Source organism: Hemiscyllium ocellatum, chromosome 32 (assembly GCF_020745735.1).
Source record: "Hemiscyllium ocellatum isolate sHemOce1 chromosome 32, sHemOce1.pat.X.cur, whole genome shotgun sequence".
NCBI lineage: Eukaryota > Metazoa > Chordata > Chondrichthyes > Orectolobiformes > Hemiscylliidae > Hemiscyllium > Hemiscyllium ocellatum.
Genome location: NC_083432.1, coordinates 46711897 through 46733727, shown reverse-complemented (window position 1 = coordinate 46733727; position 21831 = coordinate 46711897). Strand labels below are relative to the sequence as shown.

The 21831-nt window shown below is 41.3% G+C and overlaps 1 protein-coding gene across 1 annotated transcript; it reads left to right on the top strand.

The window, feature by feature from the left end:
- Window positions 1-3532: 3532 nt before the first annotated feature.
- On the top strand, window positions 3533-19651 carry mrpl45 (mitochondrial ribosomal protein L45). Its single transcript, XM_060848702.1, has 8 exons — window positions 3533-3624; window positions 5838-6039; window positions 7676-7793; window positions 10296-10394; window positions 13144-13192; window positions 13388-13537; window positions 16778-16951; window positions 18471-19651. Exons 1-8 carry the CDS (start codon window positions 3550-3552, stop codon window positions 18567-18569), a joined length of 966 nt encoding a protein of 321 aa, XP_060704685.1. The 5' UTR covers window positions 3533-3549; the 3' UTR covers window positions 18570-19651.
- The last annotated feature ends 2180 nt before the right edge of the window (window positions 19652-21831 follow it).

The window sequence follows — 21831 nt, the reverse complement described above, 5'->3', positions numbered from 1 at the left end:
TTTTGAGTTATTTGGAGATTAGATTACATTACTTACAGTGTGGAAACAGGCCCTTCAGCCCAACAAGTTCACACTGACCTGCCGAAGCACATACCACCCATACCCCTACATTTGCCCCTTACCTAAGGTAAGCATGGCCAATTCACCTGACCCACACATCTTTGGATTGTGGGAGGAAACCGGAGCACCCGGAGGAAACCCACGCAGACACGGGAAGAATGTGCAAACTCCACACAGTCAGTCGCCTGAGGCGGGAATTGAACCCGGGTCTCTGGCGCTGTGAGGCAGCAGTGCTAACCACTGTGCCACCGTGCCACCCACTAAAGTTTGCATAGAATGGGACTTTTATCACTGGAGTGTAGGTGACTGAGGGGGTGACATTATTAAGGTCTAGATAATCATGAGAAGCAAGATAAGGTAGATAGCCGACACATTTTCTCTATGTTAGGAGAGTCTAAAACTAAAGGGCATAGGTTGAAGGTGAGGAGGGGGTAAGGTACAAAAGAGTCCAGAGGGAATATTTTTCACAGAGGGTAATAAGTGTCTGGAATAGGCTGCCAGAAGTAGTGGTGAAAGCAAATCCAATTTTGTCATTTAAGAAACAATGAGACTGGTGCATGAATAGGATAGTTTTGGAGGAATATGGATCAAATGCAGGCAAATGGGAAAAGATTAAATTGTGAAAGCTTGGTGTCATGGGCATGTTGGGCTGTAGACTTGCATGACTCCATGATTCTAACTCATATGATGAATGAGATTGACTAACACCCACTGGATATATCTCAGAAATCAAAGACAACCCTTCACTCAACTGGATTAGAACAGGAACCAGCTTTGAATGAATATGGTTGTTAGTGTTGCTTTATGCTTCTATAGCTGTGTATGAATTGTGATACTTCCATAGACTTAAATCTGCGACATTGTCCCTTTATAGATTCAATCACCATGGATTTCCATCGGTATTGTGTGCCTATACTGTACAGATTGAGGCTGCTCTATATTGTTAGACTGCTCCTGCTCTGACTGCATCTGTGTCTTCCCTCTTTCATAGAGTAATCCTCCTTCACTCCTCAGTAAATCCTTTGAACTTTTAAGTTACATTATAATATACAGAACCCTAACTGCAACTCACTGTTTCAATTCTTCTTTTCTTCAAATCCTAACTGTCCATGTAAGCACAGCAACTCCATCATGAACATGATCTTCCCTTTTTCTACAGAACCTTCCAATATTGAGCCAAGGACTCATTAATGGTAATAAGATGATATTGATAAACTATTTAGTTTCTCTGTGGCCTGGCCTTTACTGAAAGAGCGTTACTGGTGAAGGTTTCAATTTATTTCACATATTGAAGTAAGAGGTGAGAAAAGAAAAAAAGGACATATACATTCCTTTAAATTTAGCAATGAAGAGACATAGAATTTTAGGACACTATTGAGCCACATTTCAAAGTCAGATTTGTAAGAAAAATTTGTACTTAGTCCCACTCTCTAGCCATTTCTTTCAACCAGCTACATTTGATTAAATTAATGAAAAATTTAGAACAAAGTTGGGTTTGTATTTGCCACTGTTTCTGTTCAGATCTTCTTTAAATTGTATGTGTAGTTTGGCCTCAAGTGATACTTCCTGTGGATGCTATTTTCACCTTAAGAATGAATGTATCGAATTTGTGAATTAGACTTCTGCCACTTGTCTATGCTTTAAGTCAAGCTGGAACTGATCCTGAGGTGAAAATCCATCTGGACTTCACAGAGACTCAAGAACAAGTTTAGTTCATTTTTTACTCATGCCATCTCTTTCAGACAGGACAGAGTCCAGTACTGGAATGTGGCAGGATTAACATCCTGGACTTTCTTTCCTCCAGCACTGTGTAAAGAGTATTCACACAAGAGTGGGTTAAGAAAGCGACTCCCCACCATTTCAACAGCAACTAGGGATAAGCAATGAGTGCTGACCTTACTGGTGAAATCCATCCAATTCAAGACAATTTAAATTAAAATATTAAGTTACATGGATCAGTGGCAATTAATGTTATATTACTTTATATATATTTGTTAAATTTTATATGTTAAACTTTATAACCCTGTCTGAATAATAACGTGAGGCAGAACGAGTAATCAGCAATGAGCTGGCAGAGGAAGTGGTGGAGGCTGATACAATTGCAACATTTAAAAGGCATCTGGATGGGAATATGAATAGGAAGGGTTTGGAGGGATATGGGCCAGGTGCTGGCAGGTGGGACTAGATTGGGTTGAGATATCTGGTTCGCATCGATGGGTTGGACCGAAGGATCTGTTTCCATGCTGTACATTTCTATGACTCTATAAATCCACATCTGTCTCTATTCAGCATTATTAGTGTTTTAGAAAAATGGACAAATAATTTTGTACTTGCAACTGTCCTGATGAAGGGCTTTTGCCTGAAACGTCGATTTTCCTGCTCTTCCAATGCTGCCTGACCTGCTGTGCTTTTCCAGCACCACTCTAATCTAGACTCTGATTTCCAGCATCTGCAGACCTCATTTTTGCCTAGTGTTTACAACTTGTCAAGGTAATTGCCTACTGGTATTATTGCTGGACTGTTAATCCAGAAAACCAGGCAACGTTTTGGGGATCTGGGTTCAAACCTGCTTTGGAAGATGGTGAAATGTGAACTCAATAAAGAATCCGGATTTAAGAGTCTATGATGACTATGAGTCCATTGTGAGTTGTTGGAAAAACCCATCTGGTTTGCTAATGTCCTTTAGAGAAGGAATCTGCCATCCTTACCTGGTCTGGCTTACATGTGACACCAAAACCACATCAACGTGATGACTCTTAACTGTCTCTGGGCAATTAGGGATGGGCAATAAATGTTGCCCAGCCAGTGATGCTCTTGTCCCATAAATGAGTAAAAAAGCACAGAATGTGGCTATTCAGTTGTATAGTCAAATCTACTCTCAGCCTACATCTCACCCCAGCAATATACCATTAGTAAGGGGATTGAGGAGGGGATTGAGGGAGAGGATGCGGTCGAGAAACTTATTAGCCATGATCAAATGGTGGAACAGACCCACTGGACCAAATGTTCTAATTCTGCTACTTATCCTATGACCTTATGGTCTTCACAATCTTTCTTCTTCATGTACTTATCTAGCTCCCACTTCAATGGATCTATTCCTCACCTCAATTTCTCCACATTCTCAACCCTCTCTGAATAAATAAGTTGCTCCAGAATTTCTGATTGGATTCAGCGATGCTTTTATAATTCTGCACTTTCTCTTCCCTTTCGTCTTGCAAATATATTTATAGGGAAGCTAAAAGTTTGGAAATCTGAAATAAAAAAGTCTACATTATCTGTGAGAAAAGACAGGATTGTTATAGATGTGAAATTTCTTCAACAGTTTTTTTTAGCAAAAATGTTAATAAGCCTGGTTCAGTGTCAGATTCTCAAGCTGCTGCCTCCCCCTGGTCCTCCACTTCAACAAGGAGCGGCAATGCTGCACTCCCAGCACAGAGGGCGCTCCAGCACCTGGTCCTCCTGATCCCATCAGGCTGTGGGAGTGCGAAGATGGCGGCGCCCATAGGAAGGCTGCTGCAGGCTGTGGAGCAGCCTCTGGGCAGGGGCCTGAGCGCCAACAGGCAGGTAGGGCGGCCTTGCAAACGCTCGGGTGGGCTAAAGGTGAAGCGAAGCCCCGCGGCCATCACCCTGGAGCTCGGTCAGCGGCAGCTATCAGTGATTACATTGTCCCTTTGCTCTCTCCTGGCTGGGGTTTACCCTCTGAATGACGGCCCGCTTTACAACTGCAAGGACCATCATCAGGCGAACCCGACCAGTAAGATGTAGGAGCAGAAGTAAGCCATTCGGTCCATTGACCCTGCTCCTCCATTCAATGATAATCTGATCTGATAATCATAGACATGTACAGCACAGAAACAGACCCTTCGGTCCAACTATTCCGTGCCAACCATATATCCTAACCTAATCTAGTCCTATTAGTCAGCACTTGGCCCATATTCCTCTAAACCCTTCCTATTCGTATACCCATCCAGATGCCTTTTACATGTTGTATTTGTACCAGCCTCTACCACACCTATCCCTATTGCATCCCCCCACCCCCTTATCTGCAGCTTCCTTTACACCCACCCCCAGCCCTGAAGAAGGGTTACACCAGAAACGTTGACTTCACCTCCTAATGCTGTCTGGCTTGCTGTGTTTAGATTAGATTAGACTTACAGTGTGGAAACAGGCCCTTTGGCCCAACAAGCCCACACCGACCCGCCGAAGCGCAACCCACCCATACTCCTACATTTACCCCTTACCTAACACTACGGGCAATTTAGCTTGACCAATTCACCTGACCCGCACATCTTTGTGACTGTGGGAGGAAACCGGAGCACCCGGAGGAAACCCACGTAGACACGGGGAGAACGTGCAAACTCCACACAGTCAGTCGCCTGAGTCGGGAATTGAACCCAGGTCTACAGGCGCTGTGAGGCAGCAGTGCTAACCACTGTGCCACCGTGCTGCCCACTTCTTCCAGCTCCTGCCTGTCTACCTTGGATTCCAGCATCTGCAGTTTTTTTTCGTCTCCACTACTTCCTCTGGCAGCTCATTCCTCTCGCACACCACTCTCCATGTGAAAAATGTGTCCCTTTTAAGTTTTTCCTCTCTCACCCTAAACCTATGTTTTCTAGTTCTGGACTCTCCCACCCCAGGGAAAAGACCTTGTCTATTAACTCCACTTTCCTAACTTTTCTCCATAAATCTTAATTCTCTTATTCATTAAAAATCCGTCTCAGCCTTGAATATATTTAATGATTATAGCCTCAACAGCACTTTTCTGTCAAGACTTCCACAGAATCCTTACCCTCAGAAAAATAAGTTCTTCCTCACAACTGTTTTAAATGGGAATCCCTTATTCTGAGATTATTGCCCATGTCCACATCTATTCTGTCAAATCTCCTAAGCATCTTGCACGTTTCAATAAGGTTGCCACTCGTTTTTCTAAACGTGAAATTTGTATCGTCCCAACATATTCAACCTCTCCTTTTAAAACAGTCCTTCCATACTTGGGATCAGCTTAACAGCCAAATGAACCTTCTCTGGATTACCTCCAGTATATATTTCCTGACATAAAGGTCCCACCCAAAACCGTTCACGTTATTCCAGCTATAGTCTAACTAGCACCTTGTATAGTTTTAGAACAGCTCCCTGTTTTTATATTCCATTGCCTTTGAAATAAAGGCCAACGTTCAATTTCACTTCACAATTACCCACTGAACTTATCTGCTAACATTTTTATGATTTATTTAATGAGGACTCCCACATTTACCTCTGCAATAGCTTTTATTACTCTTTCTAAATTTAAGTAATATTGAACTCCTCTATTTTTCCTGCCAAAGTACATAACCTCACATTTTTCTGCATTATATTTCATCTGCCAAATTTTGTACACTCAATTAACCTGTCTATATTCCTTCGCAGACTCTTTGTGTCATCTTCACCACTTGGCTTTTCAATTGTTTTTATGTCATCTATGAACTTGGCCATAATATATTTGCTTTCCTTATCCAAGTCATTAATATATATTGTAGGTAATTGTGTGGCTCCCAACATAATTCCTTTGTTGAACTTCACTCGTTACAGGCTGCTATCTTGAAAAATGCCCCACTTATCCCAATATTCTGTCTTCTGTTAGTTAATCCAATCCTCTACATGTTAAGCAGCAGCATATCGGTGGAAGAGGTTTAAGGAGTAGACTGCAGAGATTTGTAAACAGTGTTTCATTGAGTCAGTTAGTGAACTAATTGCAAATATAATGATAAGTCACAAAAGAATGTTTGTCTGCCTGACAGGTTTGCCAAGGCCTAGAAGCACTACTTAGTCCCGTAAAGCTGTGTGCCTCTGCTGCCATCATTACTGTGAGAACAAAGAAGAGACATTATGTTCCACCACGTAAACAGGACAGCTCCGTTGATCAGGAGAAAGCAGCTCGGGCTGCAGGACTGGTGATTCGGCAGCAATACATGGAACGACCCATCAACATTTCGTGTACAGGTAAAGGAGCTCTACGTTTAACAGCACAGAACATGCAATGCATGAAGTTTCAAAGGAAACCAAATAGTGTTGGAAGAGCGTAGTGAATGATTCCCATCCAAATCTGACAAAAGTATTTTTACTGTACACTTGGCCATTTTTTATTTTTGATGCAAAATCATCTTGTTTATCATGAGATTCTTTTTAAAAGGAAACATTTATATCATTTTACAGCGATTGATGCTGTCATGACAGTTTGGTTTTAGATTTTTTTTTAATTGGAGGAAGTGATGCAACTTTAACCTTTATTTCTTTCCTGCTCCTTGTCTCCCATCCAACAACATTAATCCTCACTATAGTAGAGTCCCACCAGTACTGGATACTCTTCAGTACCTTCCATGTAAGCGACCATTCTATGTACATGGCCTTATGCATTGTTTATTGAGAAATGACTGTCGAAGGGAACAGTCCTTGCGGAAAGCAGATAGACGTGGGTAGGGGAAGATATTCTTGGTGGTGGGGTCTAGTTGGTGTTTCCGCCAACTCCTTCCCCTACAACTGGAAAAGATGCAAAACCTGCTGGTACACCACCCACCTCACCTCCATCTAGAGCCCCAAGTAGTCTTTCCAGGTGAGACAGAGGTTCACCTGCCTCTCTTCCAACCTAGTTTACTGCAGCAGCTGCTCCCGGTGTGGTCTTCTCTACATTGGGGAGACCGAATGTAAACTAAGGGAAAGGTTCACCGAGCATCACAGCCGGGCCCACAGGGGCCGACCGGACCTCTCAGTCTCCACCCGTTTTTATTCCTTTCCCACTCCCTTTCTGACATGACCATCCTTGGCCTCCTCCATTGCAGCAATGAAGCACACTGCAAATTGAAGAAACAACACCTGATCTTCCACCTGGGCAGCCTACAGCCAGGATGACTCTGCATTGAGTTCTCCAATTTCAAATAACTTCCCTTCCCAGCCCCTTACTTCTCCCTACCACCAACTGGATTAATTCCTCCCATTGACCAACCAGGCCGTACCCTCCACCTGTCTTCACCTATCCCCACTTCACCACCCTACCCTCGCCACCTCCTTTATCTGCAGCTCCCCCTTAACCCACCCCCAGTCCTGAAGAAGGGTTACACTCAAAATGTCAACTTCTCCACCTACTGATTCTGTGTGGCTTACCGTGTTTTTCCAGCCTCCTGCCTGTCTATTTTGGATTCCAGCATTGTTTCTAACCAATTGTTCCTACTGGCAACGTGCATTTTTTTGATGCGAAAACATTGTGTTTGTCATGAGATCCGTTTTGAAAGGATAACGTTTATACAGTTTTAACACAAATTGCTGCCTGGTATGACAGATGCTGACTCTGCGTCCTGCCGTTAAGAAAGGACTAGTTTCTTACAGGGGCTGAGATCCTATCAAGCAAGATTCTTTACAGATAACATGTAATTAGTGTGCACTGGTTTTATCATCTGAGATGTATGATGAGACATTTTGCAGTGGATTTGTTTTTTGTCTTTCCCAGGAGATGACAAGACTGGTGTGAGACTAGAGGGAATTGGTACCCTGGCTGTTATAGTGTGGGCAGCTTGAATTGCCAACTGATGTCATCTTGCTATTTATCTTGGCTGTTAACCACATTGTTATGTCTTTTCTGTAGCTGGAATATTTGATCCATATATTCCACCTGAAGGGGATGCTCGCATGTCCTCCCTAACAAAGGCAGGATTTAAACAACGTTTAGAGCAGACCAAGCAAAGTGCAGCCTCACAGCTTGCGTAAGTTACCACTGTACAATCTGACTGAGTAACAAAGCACCGCTTCTCAAATGTTTTTGGGTTTTTTTAGTGCCTTTGAGAAAACAGATATCAATGAAATAGACATAGGCAAAAGTGAGCACTGCAGATGCTGGACACCAGAGTTTAGATCAGAATGTTGCTGGAAAAGCACAGCAGGTCAGGTAGCATCCGAGGAGCAGGAACATCGATGTTTCAGGCAAAAGCCCTTTATCAGGAATGATGATGGGCTTTTGCCTGAAATGTCGATTTCCCTGCTCCTCGGATGCTGTCTGACCTGCTGTGCTTTTCCAGCAACATTCTGATCAAATAAATGAAATATGTGCCTGCTTCTCACTGTCAAGTGTGTAGATCCTTTTGTGTGATGTTTCATCCATTCTGCAGCTGGCTCCAGGCCACTGCTTACTTTTAACCATGAATTCACCCTGACCACAGATCCATAGGCAATTGCTCACTTGTGTGTCCTGCCACATTTGCTAACCTTCTCATGCTGTTTTAGTCTTTAAGGCTCCTGGCAATGATTGAAGCCCGACATGAGAATTGAGTATTGTACCCTATAGCTAGAGGAGGGGAGACCCCAGTCAGAGGGTGACCTGCAGGATTTTTGTTTGCCACATGCTGCCTGCTGCTAGAAGTTGCGGATTTGAGGATTGGACCTGGCAGGAATGCGACCCATAGTTGGCACTCATTGCCTGTGTTTGTACATGAAGAGTGACTAATTGCAAGATATGAAGGGTGATTTATATCCAGGTAATTAATGAAATGTTGGTTAGTGAGGCTGCTGAAATTTGAATCGTGTACATTACAATATCTTCTAAAATTCCACAAATAAAAGAAAATGTGGAAACATTAGATGTTTCGGAGCATAGCATGTAGCTCCATCAATGGCACCCTGCTCTGAGTCAGAAGGTTGTGGAACATTTCCCAGTCCAGAGTCCTGAGCATTGAATCTGGTAATGAGGGAGTGTTGCACTTGCTGAGAGAGCCCCTCTTGGTCAATGTGATACCTCTTGGTTGTGAGTATAAGTCAAGCTCCCATCTGTGCTGTCAGCTGGGTGGGAAAGTTCCAGTGCACTAGTTCAAGCATGAGAAGTGCACTGTCGCTGATATCCTGGTAAACACTTCTCCCTCAATCCATGTTGGTGGCCAGTCATCCCACTCCTATGAGGGTGAATCTTGCCTTGTATAATTGTCTGTGAGGGGCTCTGCAACTATCTGAGTCCATAATTAATGCATGGTTTCCCACCTGAACAGTAGAGACCTGTAAAAGTTGAATTGTGCAGCATATAATAGTTTAGTTTTATCACTGAAAGTAGGGCATGAAAATGGGCCAAGTAGAACATGATAACGTCCCTTCCTTGGCTATTAATGTTCACCAGAAATAAGTTAAGGAAGATTGAATCCCCAGGGACCTGTCCCAGTTTCACAATTAATCAATGTTAATTTCAGAAACTCAATGTGAGGTAACTTGGTAAATTCCTGTAGTGAATAAGAATCTTGCGCTGATTCAGTGTCAGTGGTGAGAGGGAGCCTGCTTTCACCTGAACAATCATCAACCTGCTTGAATTGAATACAAAGTAAATGTCAGTTACACCCTCTGTGACTTAACTGGTTAAGTCTATGTTTACAAACATAAAAAGATGGAATTATTCATTGACTTATAGTGTCATAGACGTAGAATTGTACAGCATGGAGACAGACCCTTCAGTCCAACTTGTCCATGCTGATCAGATATCCTGAATTAATCCAGCCCCATTCGCCAACATTTGGCCCATATCCTGTAAACCCTTCCTATTCATGCACCCGTCCAGATGCCTTTTAAATGCTGTAATTGTACCAGCCTCTTTGAAGTTGCTGCATCAACACACATTGCCATGCCTTATTAAGCCAGAAAGAGAGACACTTTGTCTGTGTCTCCTCCCTTACCACCACTGTAACCAAAAGTTAGTACTGAGGAAACTGCTCTCGGTCATGGTGGTTGGATGATAGTGCTTCCAATTTTCCTCAATGTCCTTAGGTCAGGGAGAGGAGGCTCCTGCCAACATTCCTATTGACTGTGTGCGGCCTTCTCTTGGAGGTTGTGTGACTGCAGGAATGGCATTGAATGCGAGCTGCCCATGGACAGCACTGCATTGCACTGCACTGGACAAAGGGGCTGCACTCCGAAAGCTTTTGATTTCAAATGACCCTATTGGATTATAACCTGGTGTGGTGTGACTTCTGACTTTGTGCACCCCAGTCTAAAACTGCCACCTCAACATCATACTTGAAACAGATACTGGAGGATTATTGATCCCCATGAAATTCATGAGGTTGAAGCATCGTGGATAAAAGCAGGCAGGATAAGTCAATAGTGTGATGTGGTTGAGCTGTGGTTGAGGAGATTATTGGAATTTAACCTTTATTCCAGCTTAGTGTCTCTGTCCTCGGGCAACAAGGAAGTCAGTTCTCAGTAATGGTGACCAACAAACTCTCTTTTAACAGAATCCGAAAGGTGAAAGAACATGATCAAGAATTCCGCTCCAAGGACTTTGCGTCAAAGGCCCAAGATATTTATATAGAGGCACACAACTGCCTTGTGAAGTGAGTAACATTTCCAGTGAAGCTTCACACAAGTAACTGAGCATTTTCAAAACATTGATCTGTTTATTCTTGCTATGGTGGGTCAAGGGGTTCCATTAAGTAATTCAACGAGTCACTATCTCTGGCACATCCTCCATCTTGACTGTGCAGTCAGACCAGTACGTTATTCCAATCCTGGTCAGTCAAGCATCTCCTGATTTTTGCCATTGCATCTTGCTCTTCAGATATGTATGCCCTAAGTTAAGAAATTGCTTCTTCAAACTTGCTTGTCTCTCTTTGTTCTCCTTTTAAATTGGTCCTTAACATCTGCCAGTTTGGGTGATCTGCAGTAGCTTGGTGAATTGGTGTCAAATATTGGCTCTGTCAATTCCTGTGAATGGGAATGATGCTCCTGTGAAGGGTGTTGTAGCATTTGTCTACATTAAAGGCAACATACTTTGTTGTTGATGCCCCAGTCTTGATTGTGTAGCTGGGGAGGGTTTCTGCAGGGTAGTAGGAAGGGAGAAGAAATGTAAGAGCACTATTTTGTGTCTCTTAGTAACCAATTGCAAGGGCATTATGTTGGATAAAATGCTGAGTCATCCCAGCAGCTTTTCAACCGGGTGATCTGAGATGTGCTCCTTGGAACAGGAGACCTTAATTTGTGGGGGATTGTCATCTTAAGTTGCACTATTGTTGGCTTTCTCCTGAGTCTGAAAAGCAGGTTTTCTGGGCCACAGTACATTTGTTGTTGATGCTTCTAGGTTCTCAGTTATATGCCTCCAGAGGTGAAACTGCTTGTGATGTGTTCTTCCAAGTCTGTGCCAGACATGTGTTCAGTAAATTCAGTGGTCAATGTTTTGCAGTTTTCCTGCTCTGACTCCAAGCTCAGCAGATGTCTCTGTGCCACGCATAACACAAATGGGAACATCTGTGCGTCTGAGACAGAGACTGGAAGATTTAAGCCCAAACGTTGGACCGTTACTCTGTGTGTTACACATGGACCACTGCGTTGTGAGATCTATATTTCCAAGGCAGCAGTAAACTGAGGCCTCTCTCGGGCAAACAATTTCATGACCATGCTTCAAGTAAAAGCAGAGAGGTGCACCTCATTGTCTGGCCAATATTTATCCCGTCAGCAGTACCTCATCTGGTCTTTACATTACTGCAGTGTGTGGAAGCTTGCTGTGTGAAATTAGAGTGCACCATTTCCTACATTGCAATAGTGACTACACTTACAAGGCTTTAAGTTTGGTGTGAAGCATTTTGGGAAATTCCGAGATTGTATAAAAGCAAATTTTTAAAAATGATAAATGATGTATTTGACTCTGACTCTATGACTGGATACATGAAAACAAACATGCAATCTTTTATTGAATGTTACTTCTTCTACACAGACTAATTGATGATGATTCGAATGGCTGATGTTTCCAAACTTCTCTTCCTGTGGTTTCCTTTTGACCTCATCCTGCCTCAGAATTCGAAAAGTTTTGTAGTTTTATTTGAGTTCTGGTTTGTGGAATTTTTCCAGCTGGATCTCAAATACATTTTCTGATCTCCAAAGCTATTACTTGGAATATGTCAGAAGAGTATTTGCTGGGCTGGACGTGGGCTGGATGTATGCTGTGGCCAGTCCTTATGTGAGTGCTGACAATGAGCTCCAGCAGCTGATTCGAGTGCGTGAAGCAGAGACAGTTTGAACGCAATTGCAATAGGAAGTTACTGGATAGAGATTGGGGTAGACAACGGACCATTTGGCTAAAAGCCCCTCAGAATACCTCGCAGTTTATTACAGTGGCTTCCTGGGTTTTAGCGTGGGGTACTTTTTCAAGAGTTTGCTTTGCTAAAGCCTGGACACTCACCAAGTGTTGTAAAGATCTGTGTAGGTTCCACTTACTAAATTTCCACCAGGGAGTAAGGACCTCCGCTTTGTGAGACAATAGTGAAGCTAGGATTATTTCCCTTAGGGCAGAGGACATTTAGGGAAGATTTAATAGATGTGTTGAAATTGATGGAGACTTTTTAACAAAACAGTTAAGAAAATGATTCTTCAGACGGAGGGGGCAAAATAATGCAAACGGAGTTGAAAATTGTTTTAAGTAGAGACTATAAAAAGGTTGGTGGAAGCACATTCTAAATTAACTTTGAAAAGGAAGTTAGATAAATACCTGAAGAGGAACTGGATGAAGAATAGAGAAACGGACTCATTGGAAAGACCTTTCAAGAAACCAACAAAAGAGCAACGGGCTAAATAGCTGTGAGATTCATGATTCTAGCTTAATAATTCAATCAAAGGATGTGGACATCACAGACCAGGCCCGTGTTTATTGCCCATCCCTAATTAAGAGTCAAGCACATTGCTGTGGGTCTGCAGTCATATGTAGGCCAGACTGGGTAAGGATAGCAGTTTCATTCCCTAAAGGACTTTAGTGAGTCAGATGAATTTTTCCAATAATTGGCAGTGGTTTCATGGTCATCATTAGACTCAATAGACAATAGGTGTAGGAGTAGGTCATTCTGCCCTTCGAGCCATCAGTTTCAGACTTGAGTTTAAAGTCCACCATCTGCCATGGCAGGCGTTGAGCCCAGGTCCCCAGATCATTACCTGGGTCTTTGGATTAACCTCTAGGAGTGATAATACCACTAAGCCATCATCTCCCCTTAATTCTATTTCCTGCTGCATTGAACTGTAACTGATGGGAACTCAGTAATTTGTTTCCCCGAGAAATTAGAAACGTAAAATGATTTTTAAAAAAATTTATGTTTACAGTTTTGACAAAGTATCACTTCACAAGTTGGTAACCGAGCGCTGTTATCCGGTAAGTACATTTCTCATACTAATGATTTTATCCTTAAAGGTCTTTTTAAGATGTATTTATTTTAAAAAATAATAATTTTGCATTGGCTTGAGAAGATTGGTCCAAATTATTGGAAGGAGATCTTGGAGTAGCCTAGATTGACCTTCCCTCTTTCCATTGAGTAGCTAAAACAATTGTCACTGCTGTTCCCATCAGGATATGGTGCGTGGCAACAGGTACAAGACCATTCGTTGGAGGTTTCTGCAGTCGCTGGAAGCACCGAAGTTGGTGCATGTCCGATGTCCTGACATGGTCAGCAAAGGAAACCTCTACGGTCAGGTTACCGTAAGATTTCACACTCAGCAGGTATCATCACTCAGCTGTGTTCTGTATTGAATGTAGGAGAATCCAGTGAATGAGAAAATCCTAAAATAAAGATAAGGAGAAACTAGGGTTATTCTCCCTAGAAGCTGTGTTTAAAAATTGATTTGACAAGAGATGTTTAAAATCCCGAAGGGTTCAGTTGGTGTAAATCCACATAAACTGTTTCTGATAGCTGAGCTATTACAAGGGGGGATGGACCTCAAGACTGGGGCATACTTTTAAGGTGAGAGGAGAAAGATTTAAAAAAGAGATGAGGGAAAATTATTTTATACAGTGGTTTGGGTGTGGAAGTGGTGGATGTGGTACCGTTACAACGTTTGAAAGACATTTGGATAATCTCATGAAAAGAAATGTTTGGTAGGGCATAGACCAATCACAGGCAGGTGGGAGTAGTTTAGTTTGTGATTATATTCAGCATGGACTGGTTAGACTGGAGGGTCTATTTCTGTACTGGCTGATTCTGTGACTCCATAAGACACAGATTTTAGGGTGATAGACTAAAAACCAGAGATAATGAGAGCATTTAAAAAAATTTAAATTCATTGAATAGTTAGAATTTAGAACTCACTGATTGATACAGTGTTGGATGCAAATTCAGTGTTAGCTATCTAAAGAGTATGGGATGATTACTTGAAAGGGAAGAGCATTGCAGGGATATGGGGTAAGAGCTGAATGCTCTTTGAAAGAACCAGAAAAGACTCGATGGAGAGAATGGCCTTTTCCTGTGTTGTATTGTTCTATGATTTTATAGGATTAGCAGCTGAATGACTGTTGTGCAAAAAGAGAAATTTCCGTAACCTGTCCAGATGCGCTTATTAATGTTGATAGAACTTGCAGGACAGAAGCAGGCCATTCAGCCCAACTAGTCCATGTTGGTGTTTATGTTCTGCACAAGCCTTCTACCCTGCTTCATGTCTACCTATCACCATATCTTGTGTTCCTTTCTCTCTCATATATATATCTTGCTTTCCTTAGTTATAAATCACACAACACCAGGTTATAGTCCAACAGGTTTAATTGGAAGCACTAACTTTCAGAGTGCTGCTCCCTCCTCAGGTCACTGATGATACAACCACCTGATGAAGGAGCAGCGCTCCGAAAGCTCGTGCTTCCAAATAAGCCTGTTGGATTATAACCTGGTGTTGTGTGATTTTTAACTTTGTACACCCCAGTCCAACACCGGCATCTCCAAATCATTGCTTCCCTTAAATGCAGTGATACTAATCCCCTCAAACGCACCATGTATTAACAAGATCCACATTCTGGTTAAATACATTTTCTTGTGTTTATTATCAAAGTTATTGATGACTATGTTACATTAATGACTCTAAAGTTTTAGACTCATGATTCCATAAATCCAGCGCTCAAACATATCTTCACACACAAAAGTCTTGCATATGCTGGTTACTGCTTATTAAGATCACAGTCACATTCGAGACAAAGTTTCTGATATGATGCCATTGGTAGATTAGATCATTTGTTGATGCTCAGAGATGGAACCTTTGCTGTGACGAGTGGAATTTTCTAGCTAGTTTCTCCTCCTTTTCACTCCATTTCTAAATGATTTGAAGGCACCACCAAATGTCTGGGTCATTGGTCCGGACCGGAATTGAAGGAACCAAAGCATGTTAACATCCTACAAGTAAAAAGGGCTTCTGTTTTTGGTCAGCAGTAAATCCATTAAACTAAAGATGTTTTGAACTAACATGCAAAGAAATAGTGCCAGATGCCAATTGTGGTTTAAAGTTGTCACACCTAGAAACCATATATTTGCCTTCCACATCAAACAGTCCCTGCCTTTGTGTTTCCAGATGGTTAAATATTATTTTGCTGACTTGCAAACCTAATGCTTGCTAGGCAAAAATGTGAACAAACATTACAAATAATACATTTGATGTCTTACCATTTGCTCATCTTGCTGAAATGAACAGGACAGGACAGCACTGTCTCGAAGTCAGGATCTGTAAGAATCATGTTGCAACAAAGAATTAGGGACCTGAGCACATTGTGTCTGTGCTGGTTCTTTGAACGTTAGACCCTTTCCCTAAATACTTCTCTATCTGGTATTGTCCAGTTCTCTTCTGCAAATCATTTTTGAGTTTATTCCTTTAGGCAGTGTATTCCATATCATAACTAGCTGTGTGAAAAAACATCTCCTCACCTCCCTGCTTGGGTTCTAGTTTTTTGACCAATTACTTCAAATCTGTGCCCTTTGGTTCCTCACCCACCTGCCAATTTTTGCATTTCAGATCAAATGTGCATAAAAGAAAAAAATCATAAAGTTCCTATTTTTTTTCTTGGAGCAACTTAAGTGGGAGGGTGTTAAAATAGAAGATACTTTTGTTCTTGCTGAGGAACAGATTTTGTTTCCCTTCGGGAACTGCTTTGTCTCCAACTCCCCAAAGAAAGCTGAAATGGGTTCAGCCTGATTATTTGTTTCAATAACTGCTTATGAATCATTTCCAAAGTTCTAATGTTGTCCTGTTTATTACAACTGTAAACATTATTTGTCACAAACTATAATGTGGGTCTTCAGTTTTATACCTCTGTGTGTATAACAAATCCATTGGGTGCGGATCATGGCTGAATTTTAAATTAACATTATTTTCTCACTTTTCTCTGCCCTTGTTTTCAAATCCCTCCCAATCTCTCTAATGTCCTGTAGCTCCACAAATATCCAAATTATCTGAACTTGTACAATTCTAGTCTCTTCAATTTCACAATCTGAATCACTTCTCTACTGGTGGCCACGTCTTCAGTTGCCAAGGCCGTACATTCTGAAAGCAGCACTCCCCCCCCCCCCCCCCCCCCCCCACAACATCTTTCTTGCTTTTAAGCTGCTCTTTTAACTGAATGTTTGCCCGTCTGTCAATCTAGGTAGCTTGTTGTCAAGTTTGCTTCATAAATTGTACGCAGCTGTGAAGCATTGGGGATGGTTTGCAACATTAAAAGACTTTCTAAATACTAGTCATTGTTCTAGCCATCTGTATGTTCTATGTTTTGAAAATTTTTGAAAGGGTTATGTATCCCCTAAAGGAATGGAGTTGTGACAACCGTGATAGATTTCAGACATTATTTTCAGTTTCTCCTTATCCACTTGTTTCTGTTTTGTCATTAAATTGCCTTCACGTATCCATTCTTCAATAAGTTGAAAAGATCTGACATTGATAGGACATTAACCATCACAGTAGATAAACCATAAACTGCTATCTCTACCCTCAGACCTTGGCAATATATGATCGATTTGGTCGTCTGATGTATGGCAATGAAGATCTACCGAAAGATGTCCTGGAGTACGTGGTGTTTGAGAGACATTTAGTTAATCCCTATGGTTTGTGGAGAATGCATGGAAAGATAATACCTGCATGGGCTCCTCCCAAAGACCCAATCATTAAGGTAATTTGTGTGTTTTCATATGGCCTGATCTCTCTCCATTTGCTAATATAAAAGTTAGGATTGAGTGTCTAACCATAAACAGGCACCGAACTATATGCAGCTCTGTCTAATTATTCCTTGCCCTCTAGCACCACTTCACCTAATGGTTATTTATGCTTGACTCCTTCATGAGCTCTGTCCTAGGAAATCATTAGCTGATAATAGCCTCAGTGTTTAATTTCTGTGTTTGTGTTAGCCTCTGGAAAGCCTATATGTATTATGCTGAGCTCCGAATAACCTAATTTTTATTGCATCTGCTTCATTTGCTCCTGTATTTCTGGAAGGGAGGAGATTACTGTTTTTTTTTTATAACTTTAAATAAAGCTTTCAATTTATTGAGTTTCATGACAGGCAGAATGAAGTTTAATTCATCCTAATCATCATCATGAGAAGCAGTCATGAAGTTTCATCAATAATTCCGAATAGTGACAACAACTACAACATTGAACAGTACAGCACAGAGACAGACCCTTCAGCCCACAACGTTGTGCCGAACATGATGTTAAATTAAACTAATCCCTTTTACCTGCCCTTGATCCATATCCCTCCATTCCTGACGTATCCATGTGCTTATCTAAAAGTCTCTTAAACACCCTTATCGTATCTGTCTTCACTATCTCCCCAGCAGTGTGTTCCTACTCCTATCACTTCCTGTGTTAAAAAACTTACCCCTCACATCTCCTTTGAACTTGCCCCCTCTCACCTTAAATGCATGCCCCTTGGTATTGGACATTTCAACTCTAGGAAAAAGATTCTGATTGTCAACCCTATCTGTACATAGACTTCTCTCATCTCCCCTTAGCCTCTGCAACTCCAGAGAAAACAACCCAAGTTTTTCTAGCCTCTCCTTTTAGCTCATACCCTCTAACCTAGGCAGCATCCTGGTAAACCGCTTTTGCACTCTCTCCAAAGCCTCTAAACCTTCCATTAACATGGCAACCTGAGTTGAAATCAGTGCTCTAAATGTGGCCGAACCAAAGTCTTACAAAGCTGCAACACGACATCATGACTCTTGTACTCAATTCCCTGACCAATAAAGACATGCATGCCATATGCCTTCTTTACCACCCTATCTACTTGTGTGGCCATTTCAGGGAGAATGTGTTTGGAAAATGCACAATTTTGCCAACAGCAACAGAAAACTGTGGAATCTGAATAAAAAGGCTGCAAAATCATTCCCAAACTCGCAAGATTGGTGCATCCTTAGCACCCAGAAAGGAAAATGAGGTGCTGTCTGTTAAAACAGGAGAATGTTTTGTTAAAACTCTAAAAGAGAAATATCTGGCAATGTGACGAGGGTGAATTTCTTTTAAAAGCCTGGGCACGTTCATGTTAAATGTATCACTGAGTGTCCGTGTGTGTGGTGTTTGTGGCTGGACTTACTGATGAATCCTGTTTTTCAGTTGTACAGTATTCCAGCAAGAACGACTAACATTTTATTTAAAGAAATATTAAATGTGATTTATCTTTAAATTTCTAGACCATTATGATCCCTGCACCCAAACTCGAGCCATGGGAAGAGATTGAGGTGAAGAATATTGAAATCCCCAAACCTGAATCCGTACAATGGAGCAAGTGAGGAGCAGCGCAGTGTGTGAGAGGGACTGGAAATTGAGTTTGAGCTGTGCTGCTTTCCCTGGGGTTTCATGTTTCATTCAATACGGTGGACATGAGTTGAATTTTTACACACCACATTGTCCTTTGTTCATGAGCTTTAGTCTGCAAGGAAAACCTGGATAATGCAAATCCCCCTCCACTAAGAGTTAATGTATGTCAGAACACATCAGTTTTCCTTCAGCCCTAGGATCACTTAAACCTGGAATCAGTGCCAGAATTCCCTTTTCTCAGTCTAATTTCAGAGTGAGCTTCTTTCAGTTTTTATTATTCCAAGCATTTATTTCTGAGCAGTTGCTCCAACCTTGTACATTTCTGGCTACTGAAAGCTAGGTTTAACAGGAGACATACACACATTAGCTTTATTTTAAAATTGTAGTGAATACTGTTTTAACTTGTTTCTTATATAAAGACCTAGAGAAATCTTCTGGTTATTTATCACTGATACATTCAAACATCTATATAAGGAGAGAACAAAGAACATGGAATTTATCTTAAACAAAAACCAAAAGAACTGCAGATTGCAGTAAATCAGAAACAAAGGCAGAAATTGCTGGAAAAGCTCAGCAGGTCTGGCAGCATTTATGGAGAGAAATCTGAGTTAATGACCCGATCCGAAACGTTAACTCTGCTTTCTCTCCACAGATGCTGTCAGACCTGCTGAGCTTTGCCAGTAATTTCTGTTTTTGTTTGGAATCTATTCTCTAGTATTTAATTTTGATTTGGTTTTCACTTCTTCCAATGTAGAGTAATTAATACTCAGGATGAGTGCTGAAGTTGTAGCTTAATGGGCTAAGTTTAAAGGTGGGGAATTTCAAGGTTTTTATGGAGACCTTACGTGATCTAGGGAATAAGATAGACCTTCAGATCAGGTGTCAGTCTTGCAACTTATTCCCTAGGATTGACTTCCAGATTGCATGAAGGGTTCCAATTTGTAAATAATGGTAAAGAGCTCTGATTTGGAGTTCAAGATTTACTGTTTCTCTTTAATAATGAATAAAATCTTAAGTATATGTATTGTGTGTAAAAAGCACAAGATTTAATGCACGTGAGTGTCGACTGAAAGCTGTAAAGTGAAATGATGAGGCTTGGATTCAACCACTCATCTCTTGGTTCCTATGTGATGTTTCCAACCTGTCAATCAGAGACTTAGTGCTTCCTTATGGGGAAGGAAGGTGGGTGAGCCAGTAGTTGTTTGAGCAGATGCGTGGAGGACTTCATTACCATGTATTATGGGCACTAAACTGAAAGAAGAATGTGCACCTATCAAACGCCTTGGGCCAAAACAAACACATACTTTATTTCATTTGTTTACTGTTATAGAAATGCAGTTGCCAATTGTGTATCTGGCAGTGTTATAACAAATAGATAATTTGTTTTGTTGACTTCATTAAAGCTTCTCCTCAAAGTATAAATTAACAAAAATATAAGCCACATTACACAGAGAGCCTCCAGTTTCACACTGCCTTATTATCTCGTTATTCCCAGTCTCATTTGCTCTTTGTCAACAGTGCAGTAGCATATTTTACAGCTGAGAGGACAGATGCAACCTCATTTTAACATATCTTCTGAAAGATTGCACCTCCAAATGGTGTAGCAGTTCCTTGGTACTGACATGGCGCAGTCTGGCTGAAGGTGGGGAGAATTGCATTGTGATAGTAAATGTTTAATTATGTTGATAACTCCAAAATGTGAGGTTAGCATCGATATTTTGTGCGCAGCAATGTCAGTATTGCAAACTTTATTGCCCTGGGCTATATCAGTGCTGCTGTCATATTTGTATTGGGTATTTTGACCAATTTTGCATCTATTATTTGTAGATGCCTTTTCACAGACACTGAGATGGCCAGTACACATGTAACCAACTCCATAGTTGCAATATTTCTGCCCTTTACTATTAACAGGGAACTGACTTGTGACAACCCATCTTAATTGTTTCTTAGTGCTGAGTGAAGTTAGATTTGTCCTTCTGATGGAGTTTGAGATTGGAAACTCCATATTAATGCAGTTAATATTTTACTTTTTAGGAGAGATTTTTTACTCTTGAATGTTTGTGTACAAAGTGGAAATGTTTCATTTCCAGCATTTGTTTTCAACATGAATCATTCTCAGGTCGTATCACAAAAGCCAGATACTGAGTAAAGGGCTTCTAACGCAGTCATGTTAATTAATTCTCATCCCCAATAGTGAGGGTGAATTACATTCATTTTTTATATAAGGTATGAAACATTGCATTGTGAGCAGTTCAGAGCTGTTCACAAGGATATGGTTACTCTATAATTTTACAAACCCAAAATGAATACAAAAGGTTTGGAGTGATATGGGCCAGGAGGAGGTGGGTGAGACTAGTTTAGTTTTGGATTGTGTTTGGCATGGACTGATTGGACCAAAGGGTCTGTTTCCATGCTGTGTGACTCTGACAGAGGGAGATTCTGTGCATCACAGCATTCGGCTGGATTTCAGATCCAACATCTAGCAGAGCAAAGAGAGATACAGAGCTTTGTTCCTGTTCCCTCAGTTCTCTAGAGCGTTTTATAGGTGCCAGGTTATTTTGACGTGGTTACTGTTGTTTGTCATGAAGATCATAACCATAGCAAAGATTTATGCTAAACTAAATGTTATCCTTTACCTGTAAGATGATGCATCCTCCCTTAGCTCTGCACTAGATATTCTGTACTGATACAAGTTAGTTTGATGTATTTTGTGACACTCAGTCTCCAATATGTTTGAGATGGACTGCTATCAAACAAAAGAAAATACTGAGGCATATAACAGAAATGACCGAAAGCATGGTAACAGAGTTAGGTTTGTCGAGGAAAGAGTGGGTAGAAAGTTTAAGGAGGGAATTCAGATCTTGGGATATGGCAGCTGAAGGATTGGCTGCCAACAGAGGTGCAGTTAGAATTGGGCATGTGCAAAAGACTATGAACAAAGAGATCTCATAGCAGTTGGCTGAAGGAGACCACCAAGATAGGGAAGAACTAAACTGTGAAGGAATAGAGAACCATGATAAGAATTTTAAAATCAACGCATTAATGAGTCAGAAAACAATAGTGGTCAGAGGATATATAAGACTGTAAGACATAGGAGTGGAAGTAAGGCCATTTGGCCCATCGAGTCTACTCCGCCATTCCTGTGACATCAAGAATTTATCAATATCTGCCTTGAAGATATTTAGCGTCCCGGCCTCCACTGCACTCTGCGGCAATGAATTCCACAGGCCCACC

Excerpts from the sequence above, each read along its gene's own strand:
- mrpl45 (XM_060848702.1), top strand. The coding sequence starts at position 3,550 with ATGGCGGCGCCCATAGGAAGGCTGCTGCAGGCTGTGGAGCAGCCTCTG. Across the intron at positions 3,625-5,837 it reads GCCTGAGCGCCAACAGGCAG|GTTTGCCAAGGCCTAGAAGC; the intron begins GTAGGGCGGCCT and ends TCTGCCTGACAG. Across the intron at positions 10,395-13,143 it reads GCACACAACTGCCTTGTGAA|TTTTGACAAAGTATCACTTC; the intron begins GTGAGTAACATT and ends TTATGTTTACAG.